The following is a 25,426-nucleotide window of genomic DNA, read 5'->3' on the forward strand; positions in this document are numbered from 1 at the left end:
ACCATCAAACAGACAGTCCCCATGTTATGAACAAGATAGGTTCTGTAGGTTGTTCTTAAGTCAAATATGTATGTAAGTCAGGTCAAACAGGTACATTTTAAAAGTGTAATTTAAGTAATTTACACACACAGCCTGTATTAGGTTAGATGAACCCTTGTATTCTCCTGTAAATGATTTTGTAACTTGTAGGCTAACTTCCATACTTGTGGCAAAAGAGGAATCATGAGCTTTATCAGTGCCTTACAATATTTTGTTAAGAAAAATATCAATTTGAATTTGAAAACTGAATATATGATACCAATCCCAGGATATGTTTACATCTTGGTTTGTCAGGTGTCTTTTCTACAAATCATACATGGCACTAGGAAAGCACATGGCCCTGTTAGTACATGGTTTTACTTATGTTCTAGCTGTCTAGAATACAATTGCCAGTTGTAAGCATTCTTTTCATACATGTATGTGCTCACATTAAGTCATAAGAAAACTTAACCAAAGAAACTGCTAAGTAGCAGGTTGTGATCTGGTGGAGAAGCTCATTATTCCTTGCATGAGAATAGTAGGAATCCTGCATGAAATTATCTTGTAATTTCATGCAGGATGTAAATGTAAAAGGGAGCCAGAATCTTAGGATGTGTAACATATTTTATTTCTCAAATTAAACCAGCATATTTCATCCAGGTGACATTTATGTAGCATTCTTCAGGGAAAACCCATTTGAAATCCAACTACAGGGATTTCAAAATAGTGTCTCCAAAGCTTGTGTCTGGCAACTGATGATCAGTGATGTGAATTCTAATATTGACTTATTAAGATTGATCTTTCTTTATAGGTGAAGAGGAATGTAAAATAAGGCCTTGAAGTGGACACTGTCTGGCACCCTACATTTATAGTTGTTTTTGGAACAAAAGCATACAGCGCTTGGCCCATCAATCATATTATACCAAGGAGATAGATTCAGAAGGTGAATAGTGCACAATACACAGAGTTTTATGTTTTCAACCGATGTATGTAAGCAAGCACTGCCTGGAAAAATAATTTTCTAAAAAATTTTGACTTAGAGAGTAAACATGTTTTGACAGTGCAGTATTCTGAGTAGAAGGCTGGAATGTACTGGAAGACAATTTAACCAGCCTTTTGCACTGGGCAAAGGGATATTTATGAACTATTGGGAGTAGTAAACAAGCAGCTTTCTCCCTTAAGAGCCAGTGTTTGCAGAATGATTCAATTAGCTATTAACATCAATTTTGCCCTGAGGATTTACCCCTTCCCCTGGTCCTTATAAGAACAAAATTCGAAGTAGGGCACTTCAACTAGAGTTTTGCTTAAACTAGCTGATATTGTTAATTCCAGTTCTGGAAGATTTGGAACAGAGGAGAGAAAGCCCAGGGTATCTGGCTTCTCTAATAAACCTGGTTAATTTATGTAAGAATATCAATTCAGCTGTGGCATGTAAAAATAATACATATTTTGAACCCTGCCGTGTTGAGGAATCTCCAATTCTGAATGTCTGATTTCCCTTCTGAACATGGATTTTCTAATTGAAGCTTTGGAAAAAAAAAATCTCATCAGCGAAACTGCCTACGGAGAGGGAAGTTTTTTAGGCCAAGGTTGTTAAACAGCTTGGGAATCTGCCCAGGAGAGCTATAGTGCAGCACTGTGGCTCCTGCTGACCCAAGATTGCCATCACCATCTTCTTAGTCATAAGACCACAGAGTTTCTAAGATTCTTAGGCAAATCACACAGAATTGCTCAAGATCTGGAGTCAAGTATCACCTAGATGCATCTTTTGACTAGACTTTATCTCACAGAATGTTGGATCTTTGACGGTGTTTGTGGATGGATGTCAATAAAAGTATTAAAATGTCATTGCATCTTTTCTGTAAATCTTTTACAATTATGGTAGTCCAAATTGTACTGCCTGTATCTTATACAGTAATTTACTTAGATGTGAAGTGCCAGCAGTAGATCAGGATGAAAATAGTAATTTCCATCTGGATGTACCATAAGATCATAGCAAAACAGACTACACTAAACTAATCCTGCAGACTTGGTAGATGGCATGTGCAATCAATAGAGAATGTAGAAGATTGAAAATAGGTGGGATCAAAAGGCAAGGAAGACACAACTGGTTAAAGGTGTGTATCATCTGAAAGTCTGCAGTTCACCAATCATTACACAAACTATTTGCAACAAGGAAAGAAGACATCTGCAAAAAATGCTTGCATTCACTTTATTGGTTTGTGCAGCTGTCCATGGTCTCAGCTGCTTGTCAGTAAACAACACTGCAAATTGGAACTTGTGCTAATGCACCAAGGGAGGCATTCCAACCGAAACCTACTCCCTCTTCACTGTCTTCCCTTCCATAGTTTGAGATGACCCATTTAAAGTCCAACTTCTCTATGGAAGAATATTGGAAGTATCTTTGGTCCTTAGTTGCAGTGCTTGATCTCATCACCCTTGATTAGAGAAAGTCCAACACCTCCATAGGGCTTTACATTAAAACAAGTTTCTTGGTATTTACAAGAAACACGCCACATAGAGAAACCATAGTTACTTATGAGATCGAAGCAACCGCAGTCCTGACTGTTACGTGATTGTGCTTTGAGCAGCATTCAAACAACATGCTACTCTATACCTCCTAAACGTAGGGTCTTCTGATGCGGTCAGACTACCATTCTCACCATCCCTAGCCAAAGGTGATGGGAGTCATCTAAAGTCAATTGGGAACCCTGAAATTCAGGAAAGCCAGGCTAAACCATAGTTTTGTCAATGTTGGGTTTGTCCAGTCTCCTCTGTGAGGAGGGATCTGAAAGCTTTTACTTCATCACAATTTGTCATACCATTTCAAGAAACTTTGTTTCAACTTTAACAAACAGTTTGTGGGTTTGGACAATGTGACAAATAGTGATTATGCAAAAGAAGAAAAAAGCTACATTTGTAGTAATGATGAATGAGAAAGGCAAGACTTTACAAGTCTAAGGCTGGCTTTAGCCTATTCTTGTCACAGTAGACTATGGTTTAGCGACGAAACCAAGTCAATAAGACTTGAAGATTAAGGCTATACAGTTATGACAATCATGACAAGGCAAAAAGGCCTTCAAAATAGGCAAGTGGAACCAGCCACATTTCTGTATCTCCTTGAATGGAGATATATCAAGCACATTTCACAAACAAGATATGGCAAAGAGGACCCTGCTTGATTTCATTTTTCAGGAAGGATTTGTTTTTGTGTAGCCTTTTCCAAATCAGATATCCCACAGATTTGTTGGACTACAACTCCCATGGATGGTGAGAGCAATCTACATTTGATGGGAACCCAATTTAGTAAGGCTGTGTTAGAGATGTAATCACTCAGCCCTAGCATTCCTGCCTGCTGAATATTATATGAAAGTGCTATCAGGAGATAAGTCAAGTGTACAAACTTGAGGACTTTTTTTTGGTCCTGTTTAGCAAAATAGTTTTATAACTCCAAATTCTATTGTATCTGCAGCTTGAAAACTCAGATACCTTTGGATACAATGTATATTCAAGAATGGACTTTTTTCCTTTTGCCATATCACTTTTTAGTAACAAAAGTAACACTTCTTACCAGGTGCCTGAAACAAACTAGCTCTGCTCATGTCTGATTTGGGAGTAACAGATCAGACTTATCAACTGTTACATACCTGAAGAACTAAAGGGGAGAGTTATGGGGGAAGCTCTGAACACTTGCCATGGAGGAAAGAGGTAGATGCAAGCTGCCCCACTTGGATGATGCCTCCTCAAAATCCTTTCATTTGACTTTCTAACACTGTTCCCTCTTACAGCAAGTAATTTGCAGTCTTCATATGGTTCCATAATGCACTTGGGATAGGAATGTTTTAGAAACATAAAGCTAAACTTTCATAGCCAAGAGATGAAGGAAGGATGGGCAACCCCTTTGTTATTGCTAGTATAGACCCTTGGCTAAAGATTAGGGCATCCATTTCTGAGCCTATTTTAAAGATATCTCCAGAATGGAATGTCTTCCTATTTCAGATACATAAGATAACTCCTTTTGGCTTCTTGATATTACTCAGAAAGGTATATACACCCAAGGGGTAAATAGGGCAGAACGAAAGAACCCAAGATTAATTTAAGGGATGCAGATACATGGGAGCAGCTTCCAACAAGACTGACAAGCATGACAACAGACTTCAAACACAAAAATTAAAACAATAAATTCAAGGCAATTGCGGAAGAGTGAAAATGCTTCTTTGGAAATGGGGCAAGCACAATCACTCTTCAAAACTCAACTCGATGAACCTGGGCTTTGTAGGCTACACACCACTACAACAGAAAGAAGTGGTAATATGGTACTGAAGCAGACACTGGTTGGTGGCAAAAGAATTTCTGGCTCCAGGAGGCCTATGATTGTTCAGGTCTCAGCACCCAGCTGATTAAAACTGTAACACACACTCAAGTACACTCAGCTCATCAAGAGAGATCTTAAGATGGCCAATGGCCTCCTCCACCTTGTTCTAATAGTACAAAGGCTTGGTCTGTCACACGTCTTCTGCTTCTTGTACCTGTTTAATCTGTCGACTGTGAAGTGCTTGCTGAGCACCTTCTGCTGCCTGATTTAATCGAGTTTCCAGGGCACTACGGAGATCATTGACTTTCACATCTGGGAGGGGGTTCAATCCAATTATCACCTCCCCTGGTTCCCCTTCTTCTTCTTCTTCCAGGTCTCGCCTCTTGCGACGCAAGTCCAACTCAGCTTGTAGCTTCAGATCTCTGTTGGGTTTGGCATTTTCATGATCCCTGGGAGCAGCCTGAACTTGCTCCGGCTTTAAGACATGATCATTATCAGACTTCTGTAACTTCCCTAGTTCCTTTGGTTCTCTTTCTAAATCTAGCCCTGCCTTTGTTTGTGGAATGTGGGCTCCAGCTGCTGCTCTCTCTCTACTGTTGCCTCCTTGGCCCTGTGCTCTACCAAGCTGATCCAAAGGTAAGAGTTCTTTCTCCTCACTTTTGTCAGGTTTCACAGCTTCTGGGACCAAGTTCTCTTGCATTTTTTCAGCAGCATTTGGTTTATGTGCAGGATCTACTTGTTGGTTTTGGTCAGGAGATTCCTTTCTTTTGTCATATTTGACAACCCTCTCTTTCTTGGAAAGCCTTTCAGCAAACCCATGTGCTGCATCAAGCATTTCTTTTTGGCCTTCATCTCTTTCTACAGCCTCATTTTTTTTCAAATCATTTTTGAGCTTTTGTTGAATATTTTGTGCCTCTTGAATATTCTGGGCTTCTTTCAACCCCTCATCTTTTGCTTGCTTTTCTTGATGGGGTCCATCAGCCATTTCTATCTGTGAATTAATTCTGACTGGCTCCAGCAGCTTCACTGCTTGTTTTTTCCCAGCTTGGTGCTGTGCAATTTTCTCACCATATTTTTCAGGAGCTGCAGCGTTTTTAAGTGGGATTCCACTTAATTTGCTGTGCATTGGTTTCTGGTCTCCTGGATTTGTGACTTGCTGTCTTCTCTGTCCCTCAGAGTCCAAGAGGTGGTTGTCAATCACATGCAAGGGATGGTCTGGGATATCATTAAGTATATTATTTGCAGCATCTTCAAGTTTATTTTCAAAGTCATCCTCTCTCTCCTTACTCTTGGCAAGAGGAATGCCAGGTTCCTGGTGTACTTCTGTTATAAAGAGAAACAGAGAGCTCTTAGTTACTGTATGCAGTATATACTTGAGTATAAGCCGAGTTTATCAGCCCCTTTTATAGGTTGAAAATGTCCCCCTCAGCTTATACTCGAGTCAAGGTTATTTATTACTTTACTCTGTTATTATTATTATATTACATTTATTATTTTACTCTATTATTACATGTATTATTTTTCTATTATTATTACATCTATTATTTTACTGTACTATTATTATATTTGTTATTTTACTCTATTATTATTGTTATTATTACATTTCAATTATTCTACTCTATTATTATTATTATTATTTATCGTAATGTTAGTGGTATCTATTTATATTTTGAAATTTAACAGTAGCTGCCTCGGCTTATATTCAGATCAGCTTACACTCAAGTATATAGGCACTCTGGCAAAGCAGAAATATACCAACCACTGAGGAATTTACATAAAACTTCTGTCTTCTGCTTAATATGACCAATACCACTCCTGGCTGTCATGGTTACAGAATTAATTCTGAAAGGCATACTGGCCATAAATTGAGACTTTTCTTTTAAGCTCACTACCTTTGTGGACAGTTCCTAAAGTGCTACCATCCACCTTGCATTTCATCTATGCCCCTGTGGTTTTCAATTATACGTAAGCGTAAATGTCCACACTATGAAATAGCTTGCTGTCCTGGTTTCCAGGCTAAAGATGGATCTGTAGGGCCACATGAGATAAGGAACATTAGCAAAGGAGCATTCCCAGAGCTGAAGCTGATAATCCTGCACCTACTGCCCCTACTTAGCTCCTGTGTGTTGACTGTACCTTGTTTTGGTCTTTCTTCGCCTCCTTCTTCTTGCCTCTGCTGATGGATCTCTTTATGCTGTTCCTCAATCACTGCCAAGAGCTTTGCCTGCTGGTCTAAGAGCTGCTTTTGCTGAACTTGCTGTTCCTTAATCACTTGCAACAGAACTGCATGGTCTAGTAACTTCTCCCCATCTTCTGTAGCAAAAGGAAAAAGAGATAAAAATGGGGTTAAATAAATTTGTCTGTATGCATCTCCATACAAAAATTCAAGAGTGACATGCATGTTTTTACCCTCCACAACCCTTGCATTATCATCTATCCATTTACTTGCAGCTAAAAAAAAATGTAATCACCCCACCACCTAGAAATAATAATTATTCTGGATGTATTTGTTTGCCTTATGAGATCTTCTTTGTATCTTGAAAAGCAGCAACACAGAATGCACTGTAAATAAGAAGAGGCCTCTCTTTTCAAAGGAAAGTCAAGTTATGATCAAAAGCAAGTCACAGATTGTGGCAGAACATAAAAGCTAAAAGCAGACAGGGACTCAGAGAAGGAACACTGTGACCTTTAAAAGAAAAATGGCTTCCACACCTGCTGTGACTGTTCTCAAACTGAGGGAGATTCGGGAATATAGAGATTAAGAAGTCTTGGAGCTGTGAAGGAACTGAGGGAATCTGAAGAGATTCCAAGATGGGAGGCCTAGTGGCAAGGAAATCATGGATAGTTTGAAGATTGGAAACTTGGCAATAAGATCACAACTTCCTTTTAAAAATGGAATATAACCACATACATTGTATTGTTTCCCGTATATGCAGACCCTGGAGACTTAGGATAAAGTTGCATTTGCTTTCAGCACATACTTGCAACTAGCTTTATTACTGACCATAGTATTCAAACGGAACAATGGGGAAAATGTGGTCCAAAGGGTTGATATTTACTTTGAGCTAGAATCTTAAGAGAAAATATTTTTAAATGGACTTTAACACCTGAGAAAATCTCTAAAATGTATACGGGACCATCTAATGTTTGTTGAAAATGTCAGGATAAGGATAAAGTGGGTACTTTTTCCATAGGTGATGAACTTGTGAAGGAACATCTAATACAAACTGGAAATTGAGGACTTCTAGCAAGGACCTGCTCTGAGATTACATTTTACTCATTAGACTGGCAGAATGGCATGTTTTGATTGAGAGAGAAAAAACAATGCTGGTTTCAGTGACATTTAAAGTACTGAAACAAAAATGGAAGGAAAGGTGGGATGCATCAGGGTAGGTGATGACAACCTGTTACTCTTCCTCTTCATAACAGAAGAACAAAAAGTTATCTGTGAGAAACCACCACAAAGAAAATGTTACTTTCCCAAGAAGTCACAAGAGGATGGCTGCCTGCTCACTGCAAGAAAGGGAACCTCTCTTTAGGGGCATGTTGCATTACTTGTCCCAAAGTTGTCGTGAAGAGAGAGTAGAATGCTCTCCATTAAAGTAGGGTCTGCAGGGGGGCGCTGGAGTTTGTTGGCAAGCTTATCACTTTCACTGTTGTCTCAGAGCAGCGATGTGATTGTGGTGCTCAGGTGTCAGCAGCCTCTAAGTACATGCTGGGCAAGATGATCTGGCCTTGCAGCCTAGCCTTGATTCAGTTGTTTCTTCTTTGGCACAGCAGTCAGGGCTGCCAGGCCAGCAGATGGGAGCCCACCTGGCTGCACCTGGTGAACAGAGCAAGGACAAGGCTTACCCTCTGGCTTAACGTCTGCATTCTCCTCAGCGTTATGGATCTCTCTCTCCTCAACCTGAGCTGGCTCCGGCCTCTCTGGAGGAACCAGTTCTTCCTTTCCACCTGCAATCAAGAGATGGTCAGATACCCTGGGAAGGATCAAGAAAAGTGGCAGATGTTCTCTGCTGCTGCGTGCCCCCCTTCCTTCACGAGCCCATTTTCTGTATGCAGACTTGATGGCTGCAGGAGTCATAAAAATATTTAACAGCATTCAGGTCTCCTGGCAACAAACCAGTGCTAACTTCCTGAGCCCATCAAAATGCAAACCTTAACCCTAAGAGCTTTGGAATGGGCACTAAACAATGTAGCACCTGTTATAAGCTCTCCCAGCTCAAGGTCCCCAGCGTGGCAGAGAACCTAATGCTTAGCCATCAAACAAAGAATTGTACACTGCATATCACCAAGTCTGCCCTTGCCAGCTGATTCATAACACCTCACCCCCACTTGCTGTCTGCTCCCCACCTCAACGAAGACTAAAAGGGTTGTAAATGTTGCACACCCATTGCTGGAAAATGTGTGATGCATGCAAGGTCAAGCAGGGCTTTGATGACATTTCACTTAAAGATTCTAAGGATATGTGTGTGTGTGTGTGTGTGTGTTGTGCCAAGGCATCTGTGCATTTTAATTTCAACTGAGGTATAGATGTTTATTTCAGGAACGGGATCTGTCTGGTTTTTTCTCAGTCTCTTTTTGGCAAGGGCTAGAATGGGAGTGAGCAAGGGGCAATACCAGTATACAGCAAGCCATTTTGGGGCAGGGTGTGTAATCACGTAGAGGCCAAATGGCAGGGGCACTTTGGAGAGAGAACTGGTTGGTGGTCAAGGGGAAACAGGAAGGCACAGAATGAGGCACAGAATGGGCATAATTCAGGTGCCCCTGCAGGTTATTAGTGTGATTGTCATGATGTTGGTAATGCCACCTATGTCTTGCAATGATTCATATAGACACTCAAAAATATAAAATCTCGGAGGCTCAAGTATTAAACAAAACATCAAGAAGAAGAGGCAGAATTAGGAGGAAGTACTTACCTGTGTCAATCTCCTTCTGATCAGCTTTTATTCCTTCCTGTGGAAGAGCACCCTCCTTCCGCCCCATGACCTTGTCTCTTCCCTCACCCTGCTTCTCGAGCTCAAGGTCTTTATAAGGGGGGTGTTCATCTTTATGTGCAACCAAATCTGGCGGAAGCTTGGAGTCTCTCACAGGATGATCCTCCAACTTTTCCTGGCTGCCATCTCCCCTTGCTTGTTTGGGAAGAGGTTGTGGCTGTGCTTGGTCTTCCCCAAGCACTGGATTCTCCTCCACTAAGACCTCTTTGTTGGCTGGTGGCCGCTTCTCTTCAGGCTCCTCATGATCCTGACCCTCATCTATCACTACCTCATCATGCGGTACTGGTGGTTCATGGCGATGGGCTTCTCCCACAGGCTGTGCAAAACCTACAAAGATATGAAAAAGATGGGGAACAGCAGAAAACATCATTTGTGTATGCCTATTATGATTACTCCACAAATTTACTGATTTGACTAGAGGCAAATTTAGAAACCATACACCATTGGTTCCATCTAATTTCTTAGATCAGGAGTCCTCAAACTAAGGCCCGGGGGCCGGATACGGCCCTCCAAGGTCATTTACCCGGCCCTTGCTCATGATCAACCTAAGTCTGAAACAACTTGAAAGCACACAACAACAACAACAACAATCCTATCTCATCAGCCAAATCAGGACCACACTTCCCACTGAAATACTAGTAAGTTTATATTTGTTTAAATTGTTCTTAATTTTAATTATTGCATTGTTTTTAAGGTTTTTTTGCACTACAAAGGAGGTATGTGCAGTGTGCATAGGAATTCATTCGTATTTTTTTAAAAATTATAATCCGGCCCTCCAACAGTTTGAGGGACTGTGACCTGGCCCTCTGTTTAAAAAGTTTGAGGACCCCTGTCTTAGATCAATGGTGTTAGAACTAATGAATCTCTATGCTTAAAGCTTGCAGCCTCTCTTATTTTTCTCAGTTCTAATTCAACACACCTTGGTCAGGTCGGTCCAGCTGCACCTCCTCCTTTGGTTTCTCTTTCTCATCTCTATTGGGCACATCCATGGGAACCTTGATCTGTGGCTGTTCCACTTCTTCCTTCCCATTTTGCAATACAGGTTTGTCATGCTTATGTGCAATGTCTTCCACTGCTGGATTCTGGTCTGAAAAGCATGGATGCAATCAAGTAAACAGATTCCTGTGTTGTCCAAACAATGTAAAGCCAAAGTACACATAGTATCTCTTTGTTGTTTTCTCTTTTTTAATAGAACAAAATCCAAAAGAAGTGGGCTGGGACTGTCAGTTTGAATGGCACAGCAGTGTTTGAAAAGAAGCTATTTTAATCCTTTTCCTTTTGGTTTTTATTCCTTTGCACTGCATATACTCACACAAAACTAGGCAAATATTTACTCGTGTCCAATGCACCACCAAATCCCTCTGTCAGCTCCAGCTCCCCATGCAGGGACATGAGAGAAACGTCCCACAAAGATGGTAAACATCAAAACATCTGAGCATTCCCTGGACAACATCCTTGCAGACAGGCAATTCTCTCACACCAGAAGTGACTTGCAGTTTCTCAAGTCACTCCTGACATACAAAATAAATAAATAAACAAATATATGGTCCTGCTCTTTGGTGCAAGGGACCACTAGATGGCAGCATTGCTCTTGCTCATTTGCATTCCATGCATGACAAGCAGCACAACTGGCTGAGTGGAGAAGTCAGGCATGGCCAAGGGAGCTCACCTGCTGGGGCCCTGGAACCAGGAAGAAACATGAGAGGAGGCTGGCTTACAAAGCTCCACAAGGAACAGGCAGGAGAAGTAACAGTCACAGTAGGAGGTTAAAGATATTAAAACCTTTTTAAAAAATCCCAGAAGGAAAATGGTCACAAAGGAGGGAGTGGGGCAGAGGAGCACCAACAGCAGCAGCTGAGAGGGATTCAGAAAAGAAGCCGGGGCACTAGATTTGAGATTTCAGCAGGTACAACATATGTAGAAAGAAGGGTGGAAAGATCTCTCAACCATTCAGACTTTCTTAATGATATTCTCAAATTGCAGCAGAAGTTAGAAGTACACAGCCTTTCAAAGACTGCAATTCCCACGAACCTTGGTCAGGATAGCCAGTAGTAAAGAATGCTGAAAACTACTCCAACAACATCTAGACAGCAGCATGATTCCCACTCTGGCTTAGAGGCTACATTTTCCTCAAGGATGTTGGGATTCCTACATTTATAGAAAGGCATGGGATATATCTATGTTCTTTGCCACTATTTTGCTGAACCAAAAGATTAAGCACAGATTCATCCCTTCCACACTATAAAAGCAATGGATACTCGGGGAATTTGCAATAAAAGAGTGAATTGTTTCGATTGTGGCACCTCATTTTAGAATTACTCAGAGGCCAATGTTACAGAAGATGTAGCTTTGCAAGGGAAGCCAAGCAGCTCAAACTGTTCCCGCACTTCTGGCAGCCGAAATCGCACCAACTATTTCCAAAACAGAATCTATCCTGAAATAGCTGCTTTCACACTTATATGAACACCCTTCTCCACCCTGTTCCATTTTTCTTCTCACTTCCCCCCTACTCCTCAGGAAACTCTGCCTCCATCTATACTTCTTCCAGATGGGACAGATGAGCTCCATCTGGGACAGTTTGCACTCAACCTAGCAGGAGAGAGAGAAGAGAAGAGAGGAGGGGGCAGAGTTTGGTGTTCAGTACATAAATATTAGGATTTATGCTTAAAATAGTAGTTTTATGGTTGAAAAGCAGGGTACAAAGGGGGGGGGGGAGAGAAATAAGGAATTCTGGGTAAAATCTATCTCTGTAGCAGTGCTACCTGATGTGGAAAATTGGCAAATTTTGTTCAAATGTGTCATGGACACAAAAAAAGCTAATACCACAAGAACAACAGTTTGTGCTAATTAATTATAACTGGGTTTTTTTTAAAAAAATTCAATTTCCTGAAAACTCAACACAAGCTAACTGAGGTTTTGCAGACTGGCACTAACCACTACTTTGAGTTAACTCTTAAGAGCAGGATGCCATTCTTTGCTGGATGATAAACCTGGTCTCTTACACTCTGTGGTGCTTCAAAAGGCCAAGATTAAGGGATAAATTATGACCATCAACCTATCATGCGCACCCAACAGGGTCAAGATTGTGTTAACAGCCAGAAACTGAATTTACATCTTTTGTGGGAAAGCAAGAGTGTGTTTGTGAGCTCTAAAAGCACCCATTCTACAGTCTCAGGGTTATGTAAATTTAATGCCAAATTACTGCATTTCCACATGTAATCCCTGTTAGGTGGGAAAAACTCAACAAGGACAAATGGAGAAAAGGACTAGGCATTATTCATTAAGGAAATTTGGGGGGCGGGGGAGCAAATGTGGATTGAAACAGAGAGGAATATGCAAGAAGAATAGCAAGAGACAGCTATTCAGAAATATGTAGATATGTGGAGAATATAGATGTTTTGTTCACTGATCTTAAAAAGCCACAACCCAACGATCTTCTTATACATTGAGGACTAAGTAACATCTGGCAATTTTCTTATTTTGATCTAACGCAGGGAGGAAAGACCAAGAACACCTCCTGTGTGAAACTGTGCACAGAAAAAAAGTCACGCTCTCCCTTCCCCAAACATCTGTGTTTGGAAACTGCTGCATACAACTGTGTCATACATAACTCACGTACACAAAGTGTGTGATTTGCAAGCACAGCAGCATCTGCTTTCAAAACCTAACACACACTGGAAAAATATAACGCATGAGGCAGCCTTGAGCCTTTAAGAGACTGTGATGGGCTTCCAAGCTTTCTTCCCCCACCAGAATGTCCAGAGAAACTGTGGATCTGATATTACATAAAAGCTAAGAAAACAGTAAACAGTCAAGGACTTTTAGCAAGGACTTTCTAGTCTCCTCTCTCCCCAAAATCTTGATTATGAATAACTTTGGGGAAATAGTGCAGCTGCAAGGCCAGAGATTTAGATACATGCTTGCTCATTACATTCCACATTGGTAAACACAACTGAAGCATTAATAAAGAATGCCAGGGAGACTCCCATCTTATCAGAGGGGAATGGAGAGCTAAAAGAAAGAATGCTCACTATTTCCCCTTCTTTTCACAGATAGCCATGGTTTAACAAAAGTATCTAGGGACTGCAAGTGAGATACAAATTTAAAAACGATGATATACCGTACAATAAAATGCAGCACAGTTCAGTATAATTCAATACAGTGTGTGTGTGTGTGTGTGTGTGTGTTCAACCATTTTAAGCTTATGCTCACTGGCTATCATAGAGTTAGCCTTTACTGTGACACTGGAAGACTCTACAGATAATTTAATTTTATCACGGAGAACTTGTTTTTTTCACCTGCTCAGGAATTGCTTGAACAATGACAAGCTTGTTTTGTACAAGTCACTTAGCAAAACTGCAGCTGTAATGTTAAAAGCAGGGAAAGCCATGTAGATTCTCTGTTTTTTTAACTATTTCCCTGTGATATGGTTGAAGTTTTTTTGTGGCAATACTTTATTAATGCTTCAGTGGCGTTTACCGGTGTGGAATGTAACTAGCAAGCATTTGCCTAAACCTCTGGCTTTGAATATATATCGCACAGACACACACATACAAAACAAAACAAAAAGGGGGGGGGGGACAAAAATCTCCACTCTGTAATAAGACAAAGTTGCCTCTAAGCCATCATTTTCTCAGCAGGAAGCAAAATTATGTTCATCATCGGGGCGTGAATTAATGGCCTCTCATGCTGCTTAGAAATCTATAAGGGGCTATATGTGGTTTGGAGAGAACCATTTTGCCCAGGATGTGTAATAATCGCTGAAACTGTAGAGTCGCCCTTGTGGTCCCTTTGGATAATGTTACAGTAATGCTGTGCCTCTTAATGTTTTATGAGGGGTGCTGGGCTTAACAGGAAAAGGCGAAGAGGCTGTAAAAGCTTCTTGGCTTACAAAAACAACAGGGAAAAAACATCACAAGGCTAAAGACTTGGGCAGGCAAAGGGGAGGGGAGGCAAAAAAACCCACCCCAAATACTGGGAATAAACGATGGGGCACCTACAGCCAACCCAAGCCAATCACCCTCTGCCTGTATTAGGACAAGGGTGAAGAAGGGACATTTCTCATAGGGTTTCTTTAAGCAGCCACTTTTATTTTAATGGTCCGCCAATCAGTCTCTCAGGGTTGTAATAAAATCTCATCATGAGCAACCCTAAAAGCTTTTCCTATCCTCTCTCCAAGAATCTGCCTAGATAGTAGCAATGCTCCTGGGAAGATGTGGCCCGCACTTACTCTTGCCCACATCGCCTGCTGCATTACAGCAGATTCAATTTTTTAAAGAAGATACACAATATAGCCTCTCCCACCACAGAGAGATATGACTGTATATCATACTGTCCCTTACCAACATCTTCTTGCACAAACACACACATATATATCCATCCATCCATCCATCATGTCTTCTTTCACCAAATTGCATAATCTGGATAAAATTACAGATTCCAACCAGTCCAAAGTTGGAAGAATATTAATGGGGTAAAGAGCTAGAAAATATTTTCACTCCCCTACAGCTCCATTTTTGGAGAAAAAACTAGCAGCAAAATTATTGGTAGCTCAGAAATTATCTCTCCTCAGAAAACAAGAAAAAATGTCTACTTGACTATTATGAAGCACAGTTTATTATCTACAAAGGAAAAATGATTAGAAGGACAGGATAAAACCGGATAAACGGGGTGAGGGAAGTATGGACCAGCTAATTTCTCAGCACGTATCCTAAAGAAAGTAGAATTACTGCTTGTGTGTCAGAGATGGAGTTTTGCCTCCGATAGTCCCATATGACAGGACCTGTTTCCTCTGCCATTTAACAAGGACCCAGGGAAAAGTGCGCAATTGCTATCTAACAGAGAGAAAGAGAAAACAACCAAAATAGGATTCCACTTGGATTGTCTGCCTCCACTGATGTCTGTGCTGGGAATAGGTCAAACTATTAAAACAAAAAGTTAAATTACATTCCTAAAGAAGACTTAAACGAAAATAAAAAAAATGATTGCAAAAAAAGAAAAGAAATCAATGTGTGTATACAAGCACATGCATATAGATACCTGCATGCTCTGCACCAAACGTATACTGATCTCTAACACTGATAGCACTGTCTTTATGGGAACAACATCAATCTCCATTGTTGATATTGTTAGCATTTTTTAAAGATAAAGCTCTTGCTGAAAGCTAAGCTTTATTAGCTTGGAATGCTGGGTAAGAAAGAACTTCCTAGCCAAATCACATGTCTCTTTACTCCAAAGAGTTACTGAATTCAACTAGCTCTTGAGATGGGATCCTCTTCAGTCTGTATGTCCCTAACACATTTACCTTGAAAGGAAGGAATATACAGACCGTTTCCAAAATTGCTATATATTTGCAGCCATGAACTGCCCATGAATTAAACCCTTTTCACTTGAAACTCCACAGAGTTTTGAATGATTACTAGATGCCCCTCCCAGCACACAAACAGCCTAGCCCTAGTCATTCACAAATGCCATCCCTACAACGTAAGGCCTAATGAGATACTCTCCATTTGTAAAGTTTTTTTTTTTTAGATTTGTTTCTGGCTCAAAATGCTTGGTAAAATATGATAACTTGATAACTCATTAAATCATTTGTAACGTTTTGTGTAATTGTAACATGTTGTCATGGATGGAAACTGGGTCCATCATTTTGACACATCTTGTATTGCTTAGGACAGGCATGGGCAAACTTTGGCTGTTCAAGTGTTTTGGATTTCAACTCCTACAATTCCTAACAGCCAGCTGTTAGCAAGTGTGGGAGATGAATTCCAAAACACCTGGAGGGCTGAAGTTTGCCTATGCCTTGCTTAGGACAAAGCTAAACGGAAATATAAGCAGTCAATTCTACTGTGCTGTAAGCAGAGGCAATAAGGAAACGAAGTACCTCCAAAAACCACAAAGATGTGTAGACCAAAGTAGGCAATAAGAAATTAAATCTGAATTCCTCAAACAAGCCAGTTAGAACATCCATTACAATTCTACATTCACTTACACAAGAATCAGTCTTACTGAATTAACGGGCATTACTTTGAATTTGTGCTCAAATGTTCCAACATTTAAAATCAATATTAGGGAGTGAGGTTAGTAGGGAAAGGAGAAATGCATTTCTGTATCCTAGTCTAAGAGTCTTATAACATTTTGAACGGCAGAGGGAGGTGACCTCTCTGCTGCTCTCCAGATGTTACTGAACTGAAACTTCCATAGTCAAAAGCACCAAAGCCAATGATGTGGAATGCCAAAAACTGCAGTCCAACATCTGGAAGGCGACATGTTTCCCGACCCTGGCCTCCAAGTTAGCATTCATATAAGTTAAGATAAGGTGATGAGGACAGTGACAACTATGCTCATTTCAGACTCTCCAGTTCCTCCCCCCCCCCCGCCCCACCCCTACACACATACACACCCCTCTCCGAAAATCGACTGCCTCCAAAAGAAAAGGGGAAATTGAGGTATTTGATCATTAGTGCTCTGAAGTAGAATAAGAAAAGACAGAATGGGACCTGATAAGCATAAAACATCAGAGAACAGAATGGGACTTGCTGAGATACCAGCCTTTGATAACTTTTCTGAAATGGAGGAAACACCAGCTTTTGTGAGGAGAGATGGAGGATGAATTGAGGCAGAGAGAACACCATATTGCATTAATGTTGCTTCCCAGAAATATTTCCAATTCCAATTCTCAGCCTGTATCATGCAATCTAGAACATCAACTGAAAAGATTTTAAGGGAAAAAAAATAACTTCTTGTGTATGGAAAAGTAATCACAAAATACTGTTCAATACGTAATGCAGGCCCTAGTTCAAGACAAGACTATTATGTGGATTCCCTGGGAAAGGAAGGTGGTAGATGCATCCTGTACGTGTTTGCTCAGGAAGAACAAGGGGGAAGGGTAGAAAAATAGACTTCTTTGGAGATTTACAAACCATAACTATTATCGCTTTCACAAGGTTACAGAATGGCATTAGGGAAACTAGTTCACTATTTTCTCCTGACACACAGACTGTAAAACTGAACAAAAAATGACAGCAGGCCAATCGCTCCTTTTTCTGTGTCGCAGGAGCTATTAAAAGATTGCTCTTCCAAAGCACTAGGGAGTGCTCCAGCGAGCCAAGCTGTTCCAACAGCTATTAAAGCTTGGGGAGGAATGGCAAAAAATCCACGTTTCTCTCGGTGGCGTCTCAGCTCCTTGTCTGAAGAATAACCAACAAGCAGTGGGTGGAGTGAGTGAGTGAGTGGGTGGGTGGGTGGGTAGCCACAGGAAAGGGAGGACAGGGCAGGTGTATCCTAAATGCCTGATACAGGTGCCCGATTAGAAGTGCCTGTTTTACCTGCCCCCTTATATCTTCTCCCACATCCCCTCTGGCCTGCATGCAACACAGATGTCAGGCTTGTAGGTTCTCACCGGTAACCATATACGACGACCATAAATTAAACCAACCGACAATGCACACAAGACACCAAGTCACAGCCATTTCTCATCACATCAAAAAATGGTAAATCTGAATGGATAGATTAAAACATGCACACACACACACACACACACACACAGCAGCCAATTTAGACAGCTTAAAATGACTGTCTGGAACTGCCAGGGAAAGGGCATAGAAAGATCGTGAATCAGGTCTTTGATATAGCAAAATCAGAGAGGGATGAGAAAGAGAGTGGGGGTGGGGATCTAAGCAATGATGTTCAAGTAAGAAGCTGAAAAAATATTACAAAATCTTAATCTGCCCAGGGAGACCCTCTGGGGGAGGGGAAGGTATCTTTCAAAAGCAGAAAAAAATTGCCTAATTAGATTTTTTTTTAAAAAAAAGTGGATAATTGACTTCATGTGCTTTCAAAGGCAGCTTAGCAACCTTTTAACGTACGTACGCACTATATGTAATAGCAGAGCCTCTCTGAAAGGGATTTTATACCTTCCCAAAGAGCATCTGACAGTAAACCCCCAGCAATACAGATGGGGGGCATAATGGGCACTTGGGTGTTGTTAGTGAAAACACTATTCAAAGTTCGCTGGTCAGTATGTGTTCACATAAAAGGGCAGCGCTCTAATATTCATAATCCCCAGACCCACGGGGCACAGTTTTAATGAAAGTCTGTACAGTTCTGGGCTCTGCAACATCAAACGCAGCAATAAAAAAATTAGCACACACATACACCCCAGCATATGTAGACAGACAAGCGGCATACAGCAAATGGGGAAAGGTGAAAAGCACAGCATACGGGTAAGAAGAGCCTTAGCAAATCAGCCCATCAATTATTGGGGGGTGGGAGGGGGCCGGAATCAGGAACATGGTGAAAACAAACTCCATGCTGCCTAACGAGAAAAGCCATGTGTTTTCACAAGAGGTTTGAGTAAGAAATAAGAAACAGATGTGGGCTGAAGGGGTGCACCAGCAATAGCCAAGTAACACTGCAGCTCATCTATGCATTTGAATGACAGAATGCAGCTGTTTGGGGAATATGAGGCCTTCTTGGCAAACTAATCCATGGCAGACTCAAGGTTGTTGAATAACAGACCTGTTTGTTGAAAGGCATGTCAAAGGAAGGCACAGGAAGAACTACAATCAGCTGTACTGCCCTATGGTATGATACCACTCTCCACATGTTGAAAGAATGTATTTTGTTGTTCTTTTTTCCTTTGGGCCAAATAGTCACATTGTTTTCTCTCATGTGTTATCAGAGTTTTCACTCCTATGACTTGTACCTCTACCAAGTGTGGCCACTGGTTATATTCTGACAATCCTATCTAATGAAAAGGCTGCAATTATATTTATCAGATCATCACAGAATGGCCATTTCTCATGATCAGCACTTGGAAAAATTACTAATCTACAAGAGTAACTTTTCTAAGCTCTGCTCAAGGTTAGACTTGGATGAGGAGGATATGGGTAACACAAGTTTGTCCTTGAAAACTAGCCAGAACTTTCTGAGGAGTCATAGAGAATATGGCTGCCTACTTCAGAGTGTGGACTGGACACTAGGAACATACTAAACCAAAACTCTGCCATCTGCCAAGGCATCTTACCACCTCTTCACACAGGGCATTCTTGCCGCATTTTGCCGCTCTTATATACAGCAAGGACAGGCCTGCCATCCGCCATCACACGACACACAGCAGGCCCAATCCACATTCCTCCCAAAGTGGAATGGAAGTATCGAAAGGTGCTTTCTCCTCCACATTTGGGTAGCTCCGATGGAGTTACCTGCACTTTCCACTGCTTTTTGCTGTGTGATGGCAAAAAGCTGGGCAATGGGTATTGCTGCGCATTACCACCCTTTCTGCCATCTGATGAGAGGAAAGGGTGCCAAAGCACCCTATCCTGTCCTCTCCATGACATGAGGGGAGGAGGAAGGGTGCATAGGGCACCCACAAGCCACCCTGCATGCCTTCTTTTTCAGCTGTGATTGCCAATGGAACGGCACGGCCCAAACAGGCTGTGTGAAGAGATCTCTAGTCTATATTGGGCATAATGCAATGTTCTGGTTATGGGCAATTAAAACTGGTTATAAACTACAAAGCCTTAGCTTGTAGTTGGTTATAAACTATGTGTCTAAAATTTATCTTCTCTGTATTCATTTGTTGAGCTACAAGATCTGCCTGAGGGACCTTTCTCAGTTAGTCACTCAACTATTACAGAACCTGGTCTCACTAAAAACTTGCCAGTTGTCCAAGTCTGAAGAGCAGTAGAAAGAATGATGAGACTCACTTCTGTGGGCAGGATTCCAAGGGCAGAGTAAAGTTAGACATGGGTGCGGAAATTGCATTCACTAATAATCTTACTCAATTTTGCACTTTTATCTGTCTTGAGCTTTGAGCATGGGACTGTAAAAATGAATAAATTAATATACTGTAGTATGTCCATGAAATAATACAAAACTAATGCAACTAAAAAGTGGTAGAAAAATGAGACAATGTAGGTTTTGCATTGTCTATTGACACTATATATTTATTATTCATTTATTTATTTATTTATTTATTTCTGCTACTTATACCCCGCCCTTCTCACCCCCGAGGGGGGACTCAGGGCGGCTTACAAAAAGAAGGCACAATTCGATGCCTATATCCAAATACATACAAATATAAAAACAGTTACAATCATTAAATAATTAACAGCTTAAAAACATCAATATATAGCACCATAGCATAGTAATAAACAATCTCATGGTCAGTGTTTCGCATTCCAAGGTCCAACAGATTCTTCATTGTTTGCCCATCATTATGGTCTTTCTCTTTTTCTTTTAGCTGCCAGAGTTTCCGAAAGCCTGGTCCCACATCCAAGTTTTCAGCTTTCTCCTGAATGAGAGGAGGGAGGTTGCTGATCTGATCTCCCCGGGGAGTGAATTCCACAGGCGGGGGGCCACTGCTGAGAAGGCCCTGCTCCTCGTCCCCGCCAGTCTCACTTGTGATAAAGGCGGGGTCGAGAGCAGGGCCTCCCCAGAAGATCTTAGACTCCGAGGTGGGACGTATGCATATGAATGCATCCTGAGCATGATCTGTGGTCCTCAAATTGGAAAACAATTCCAAGCAGCCAAACGAAAAATTGCTTTTTGGGAGATACATTATAGAACAAAAGTTTACTAAGCAAAACCTCATGCTAACATGTGTATCAGAGAAAGGGAGAGGCAGTGGAAAGAGAAGGGTGAGATTTGATTTTCACCAAGGCAGTCAGTCAGCATAATCCAAGAGCAGACAACTCTTCAGCCCTGAAGGCCACACCATAAATATACTATGAACTGGAAGAGTACAGCTAATTTGTACACATTACATGCACATAATGAAGTATTCATGCATCAGTTTGAAGAACCCAGGAGATATCAACCTACCATCAGTACAGAAGCCATGCCTATTCATCACATTGCTTTTGCCTTGAATCTGTCACCTTGAAATCTGACTTCCCCATTAACATTTTTAAACAGAAACCATGAAAAATGCAACACAATTTGAGGGGGGGGGGTGGGCTTTTTAATTTCTGCTCAAATGGTAAAATGTTATTAAGTTTGAAAAATACTGATTTAAGTCATGTTGCTCACTCAGGATCCCGCAAGAAATGTAAAGAAAAGGAAGAGCCACTCTTCACTGCCAGATAATATGTAATGAAAGTCAAAGGGTGGCTCAAAACCATACTGAGTTCAATAAGTCATTAGGCTATGGCAAGACTGTTTTCTAGTCTGTCTTTCACTCTCTTCAGAGAAAGGTGATGATACAAATATATTGTAAAATCTCTAAGTTCTAAGAAGGTTTAAATAAGTTAAACAAATCATCATATTACAACCAAAACTGAATTAAAACCTATTAAAATATAGTAAGGAAGGGGAGAAGTACAGTAGTCTGCATTTAAAAAGAATCCTCCCCCGTGTCCTTTGATACCAAGAGAAAGCAATTCCTCAAAGAATGGATCTACACTGCCAAATAATGTACAGGCAGTCTCCGGGTTACAAACATATGACTTACAAACAACTCAAAGTTAAGAACTGCGGTGAGACAACAGGGAGTGAGAGAGATCTACCCCTAGGAAGGGAAGTCCACTCCTGAAAGAGCAATCAAAGGGAAGTATGTCTTAATTGAAGCTTTATCACCAATATTTGTTTCCACAACAAGCCAAAAGTTTCCAAATCCAGTGGAAAGTGAGGTGAAATTATTGGACAATCACTAGTCACATAACCAAATGAAGAATTATGACCCATTAGGATCATAACCTTTTGGATTATAACCAACTGGGAAAACCAAAATCTTTTTATCTTTTAAGAAAAGAAATTGTTTCCACCTGTATTTATGCTTGGCAATTGGTTTTCAGCTGATGGATTGATTTCCTGCTGATTCTTAACTATTATGAACAGAGAATATGCCAATGCACAATATATATATATATAGAGAGAGAGAGAGAGAGAGAGAGAGAGCAAGCACAGATCTTCAGAAGTGTTGTTTAATGTTCAAAACACATCTACTCTCCCATAAATATCTTTGATTCTATTTCCTGCTCTCAAAAGACAAAATTCAAGTAGACTTCTTTAAAAAATAACTTGTTTTTTAAACTCACAACTTCAAGCATTTGAATAAATAGGCACATTTCTTGTTAGTTTAAAACATTTTGATTTGTGTCTTTAACTTTCAGTCTTCATCAGTCTCTTCAACACTATACAGCTCTGTGCAACTCTCCTTTAGAACTGTCTACTTTCAACGGTCATATTCAACGGTCATCCCTCAACTGTCAACTTTTAAACTGTATTCTAAACAGTCCCTGCAACCCCTCCCATAACCTCAAGAACATAGAGTTAGGAAAAACTGCGTACCAAAGAACACATACACACTTCAGTAAATAAAACAGTATATTATATACAGACAAATAATTAAACAGAGAAGGCTTGAGAAGGTTGCCTATTTCCTACAGAAATCTTCTGAACAGGGGCACAGACAGAAAAACCAATACCACAAGGATGTTAATCCTTCCCTGTGCTATCCAAAGCTCGCTCGCTCGCTCGCTCCTCCCCCTCCCCCTCCTCCTTCTATATATATTTACCTGGAATAGGTACATTAAAATGTACCTATTCCAATTAACATACAAGTTCAACTTAAGAACAAATCAACAGAACCTTTCTTGTTCATAACTTGGGGTCTGCCTGTAGTTTAAACTACATTATATGGTTAATGCAGACCAGTGTTTCTCAAACTCTGCTCCTCCATGTGTTTTGGACTTCAGCTCCCACAATTCCTAACAGCTGGTAAGAGGGCTGGGATTTCTGGGAGCTGAAGTCCAAAACACCTTGAGGAGCAGAGTTTGAAAAACACTGGCGTAGACCCATCTAATGCAGTCTGAATTGCAATGAAAGGCACTATATTCAAACTGCATTATTTGGCAGTGAAGATTCAGTCTATGACTCTAGCATCTCAGAAATGCATTCAATTATGGAAGGAATACTGCACAATGATCCAGAGAAAACAATGGCAGACAGATGTTTTGGTTCTCCAGATATTTGGTCTCCCATCTCCCATTTGCTTTACAGATGTCTATGTGATACTCATGGAAACTGTAAGCCTAAATATTCAGAGTGCCAGAAGTTCCCTACTCTATTTGCCTTTCTTTGCCTGCTTCTATTTCAAGTCTTCACAGTGACAATCCAAGCCATGTGGGGACAAAAAAGCCCAGTCAACCGATAAACAATAGGTGGAGAAGGGGGGGAAAAAGAATGGTGACTTGAAGCAAAGGGCAGCTGACACCTGCTTGTGATGGCCTTGTGAGGTGAGACTGCAGCTGCCTGGTCATAATTCTATCAACAACCTTAGTAAGCAAATAATAAATAATGCAGGCCAGTAAACAAAGCTGAGACATAATCGCAGGCTTTGTCAAGACTGAAACAAGCTCCAAATTTATATCCTGGCCACATTTAACGGGGGAAGGAAAGGGAAGGAATGGAATAAAAAGGGAGGCTGCCATAAATTTACATAACTTTTGAACATGATAAATGGGTCACTATTGAAACCTTGGAAAATACATCATCAGTAGAGAGGCTGAAAAAAGCACAGTTTTGGCTGCTGGCGCCCTTCATACAGGTGGCACAGAAAATGCTATCTCTAAATTTCATAGGGTACCTTTTACTGCAGGGTTTTGGTGCAATTCCTAACTTAATTCACTAGGAGGCACCATAAGCTGTCACCTCTCCCAACTTGCAAAGCTCTTTCACAAAAGGACAACAATGTACCTGTGTGTGTGTGTGAATGACCCATCTCATGAATTTTAAAAATTATATAAAGACATACTTCAGACAACATCCATCAACCTTCCTTGAAAAATCTACATTTTAATTATGTAAGGAATGCAACCACTTCAACACAGTGCAAGAGAGTTCGGAGCAGGACACACCAAGGACTTGACACTTACCTGCAATTTTGATGGGATCCTCGTCCAGCACGTTCTTTATTTCTACTGGTAATTTTTCTGGTTGCACAGCCTCTATTTTTGCTGGGATGTCTTGAGTTGCAGATAAGGTGGTGTAGGTGCTTATGAGCAATACACCCAAACCAATCCAGAGTATGAGCTGCACAGAAAGAATGTCTTTTAATATAAAATATGAAGAAAGACAACGTGCACAGAGTCAGAGGAATGTGGGAAAGATAGCAGTATGTGTGTGTGGTGTGGTGTGGGGTTCTTAATGAAAACAGGAAACACAAAAGCAGAATCAAATATGTAGCTGTTGATTTCTAATCAATATGTAAAGTCTTACCTTCTTCATATCCTGACCTCACCCACCATTCCCCTATGTTTATTCCCTCCCTGCTTTTTGTCCCCACTCAAACTTCTTTCTCCTCCTTCACAGCTGCTAGACTTCTTAATCTCTGTATGCCTGATGAAACTCCCTGAAGGACCTACAAGAAACATGCAAGTCTTTTTGCTAATAAATGTGACAATACTCATTCCCAGAGTTTCTGCCTGCTGGCTGGATGATTCAGAGTCTTACAATAATGTTTTCCAGCTCTGCTCTGACCTTCTTCTCCAACCTTCAGTCAGCCCCTCTTAAGACCACACCCAGTATTCTTTTCAAACTATTCCTGTCTGCTTCTATTTCCAGTTCCGAAATCTTCCACTGTTCTCTTTTTGTTGACTTTCCACTGTTGAAATCTAAGTAGTCAACCAAGGATAGTACATCCATTTTTCTATGTTTCAGTACTTTCTATGACACTAGAATATTTCAGTCAATCACAGCTAAATGTTTTAACAACACTATCAGGTTATTTTATGGCATTGCAACATACATTTCAATTCATTTAAACTGTGCTTTACACTGAACTTACTAGCAATACAATAGCATTCTAAAGGTTGCATTGAATCTTGTCTATCCAACAGAGCTGACAGTCCTGAAGTTACAAACAAGACAGGGTCTATAGATTCGTTCTTAAGTTTAATTTATTTGTAAGTCGAAACAGGTCCAGTAACAAGTACACTCTTTGTAATTTGGCCAAAAAAGGTGCAAATTGTAGTTCCTGTGTGATTATAATAATAATAACTTTATTTTTATACCCCACCACCATCTCCCCGAAGGGACTCGGGGCGGCTTATATGGGGACCAAGCCCAGCATACAACAAAATTTGCCAGCTAA

General features: G+C 40.7%; 1 protein-coding gene across 2 annotated transcripts in view; it reads right to left on the reverse strand.

Moving 5' to 3' along the window:
- Nucleotides 1–2,216: 2,216 nt before the first annotated feature.
- Nucleotides 2,217–25,426, reverse strand: part of SLC38A10 (solute carrier family 38 member 10) — an 85,921-nt gene continuing 62,711 nt past the window's right edge. For both annotated transcript variants that reach the window (XM_060764275.2, XM_067463865.1), the window contains 6 exons: nt 24,210–24,366; nt 10,250–10,417; nt 9,253–9,657; nt 8,186–8,287; nt 6,470–6,646; nt 2,217–5,656 (listed from right to left, as the gene is read on the reverse strand). In XM_060764275.2, the coding sequence (XP_060620258.2) occupies nt 4,524–5,656; nt 6,470–6,646; nt 8,186–8,287; nt 9,253–9,657; nt 10,250–10,417; nt 24,210–24,366 (2,142 nt within the window). In that variant the 3' untranslated portion in view covers nt 2,217–4,523. The remainder of the gene's footprint in view (nt 5,657–6,469; nt 6,647–8,185; nt 8,288–9,252; nt 9,658–10,249; nt 10,418–24,209; nt 24,367–25,426) is intronic.

This window comes from Anolis sagrei, chromosome 2, assembly GCF_037176765.1.
Source record: "Anolis sagrei isolate rAnoSag1 chromosome 2, rAnoSag1.mat, whole genome shotgun sequence".
Taxonomy (NCBI): domain Eukaryota; kingdom Metazoa; phylum Chordata; class Lepidosauria; order Squamata; family Dactyloidae; genus Anolis; species Anolis sagrei.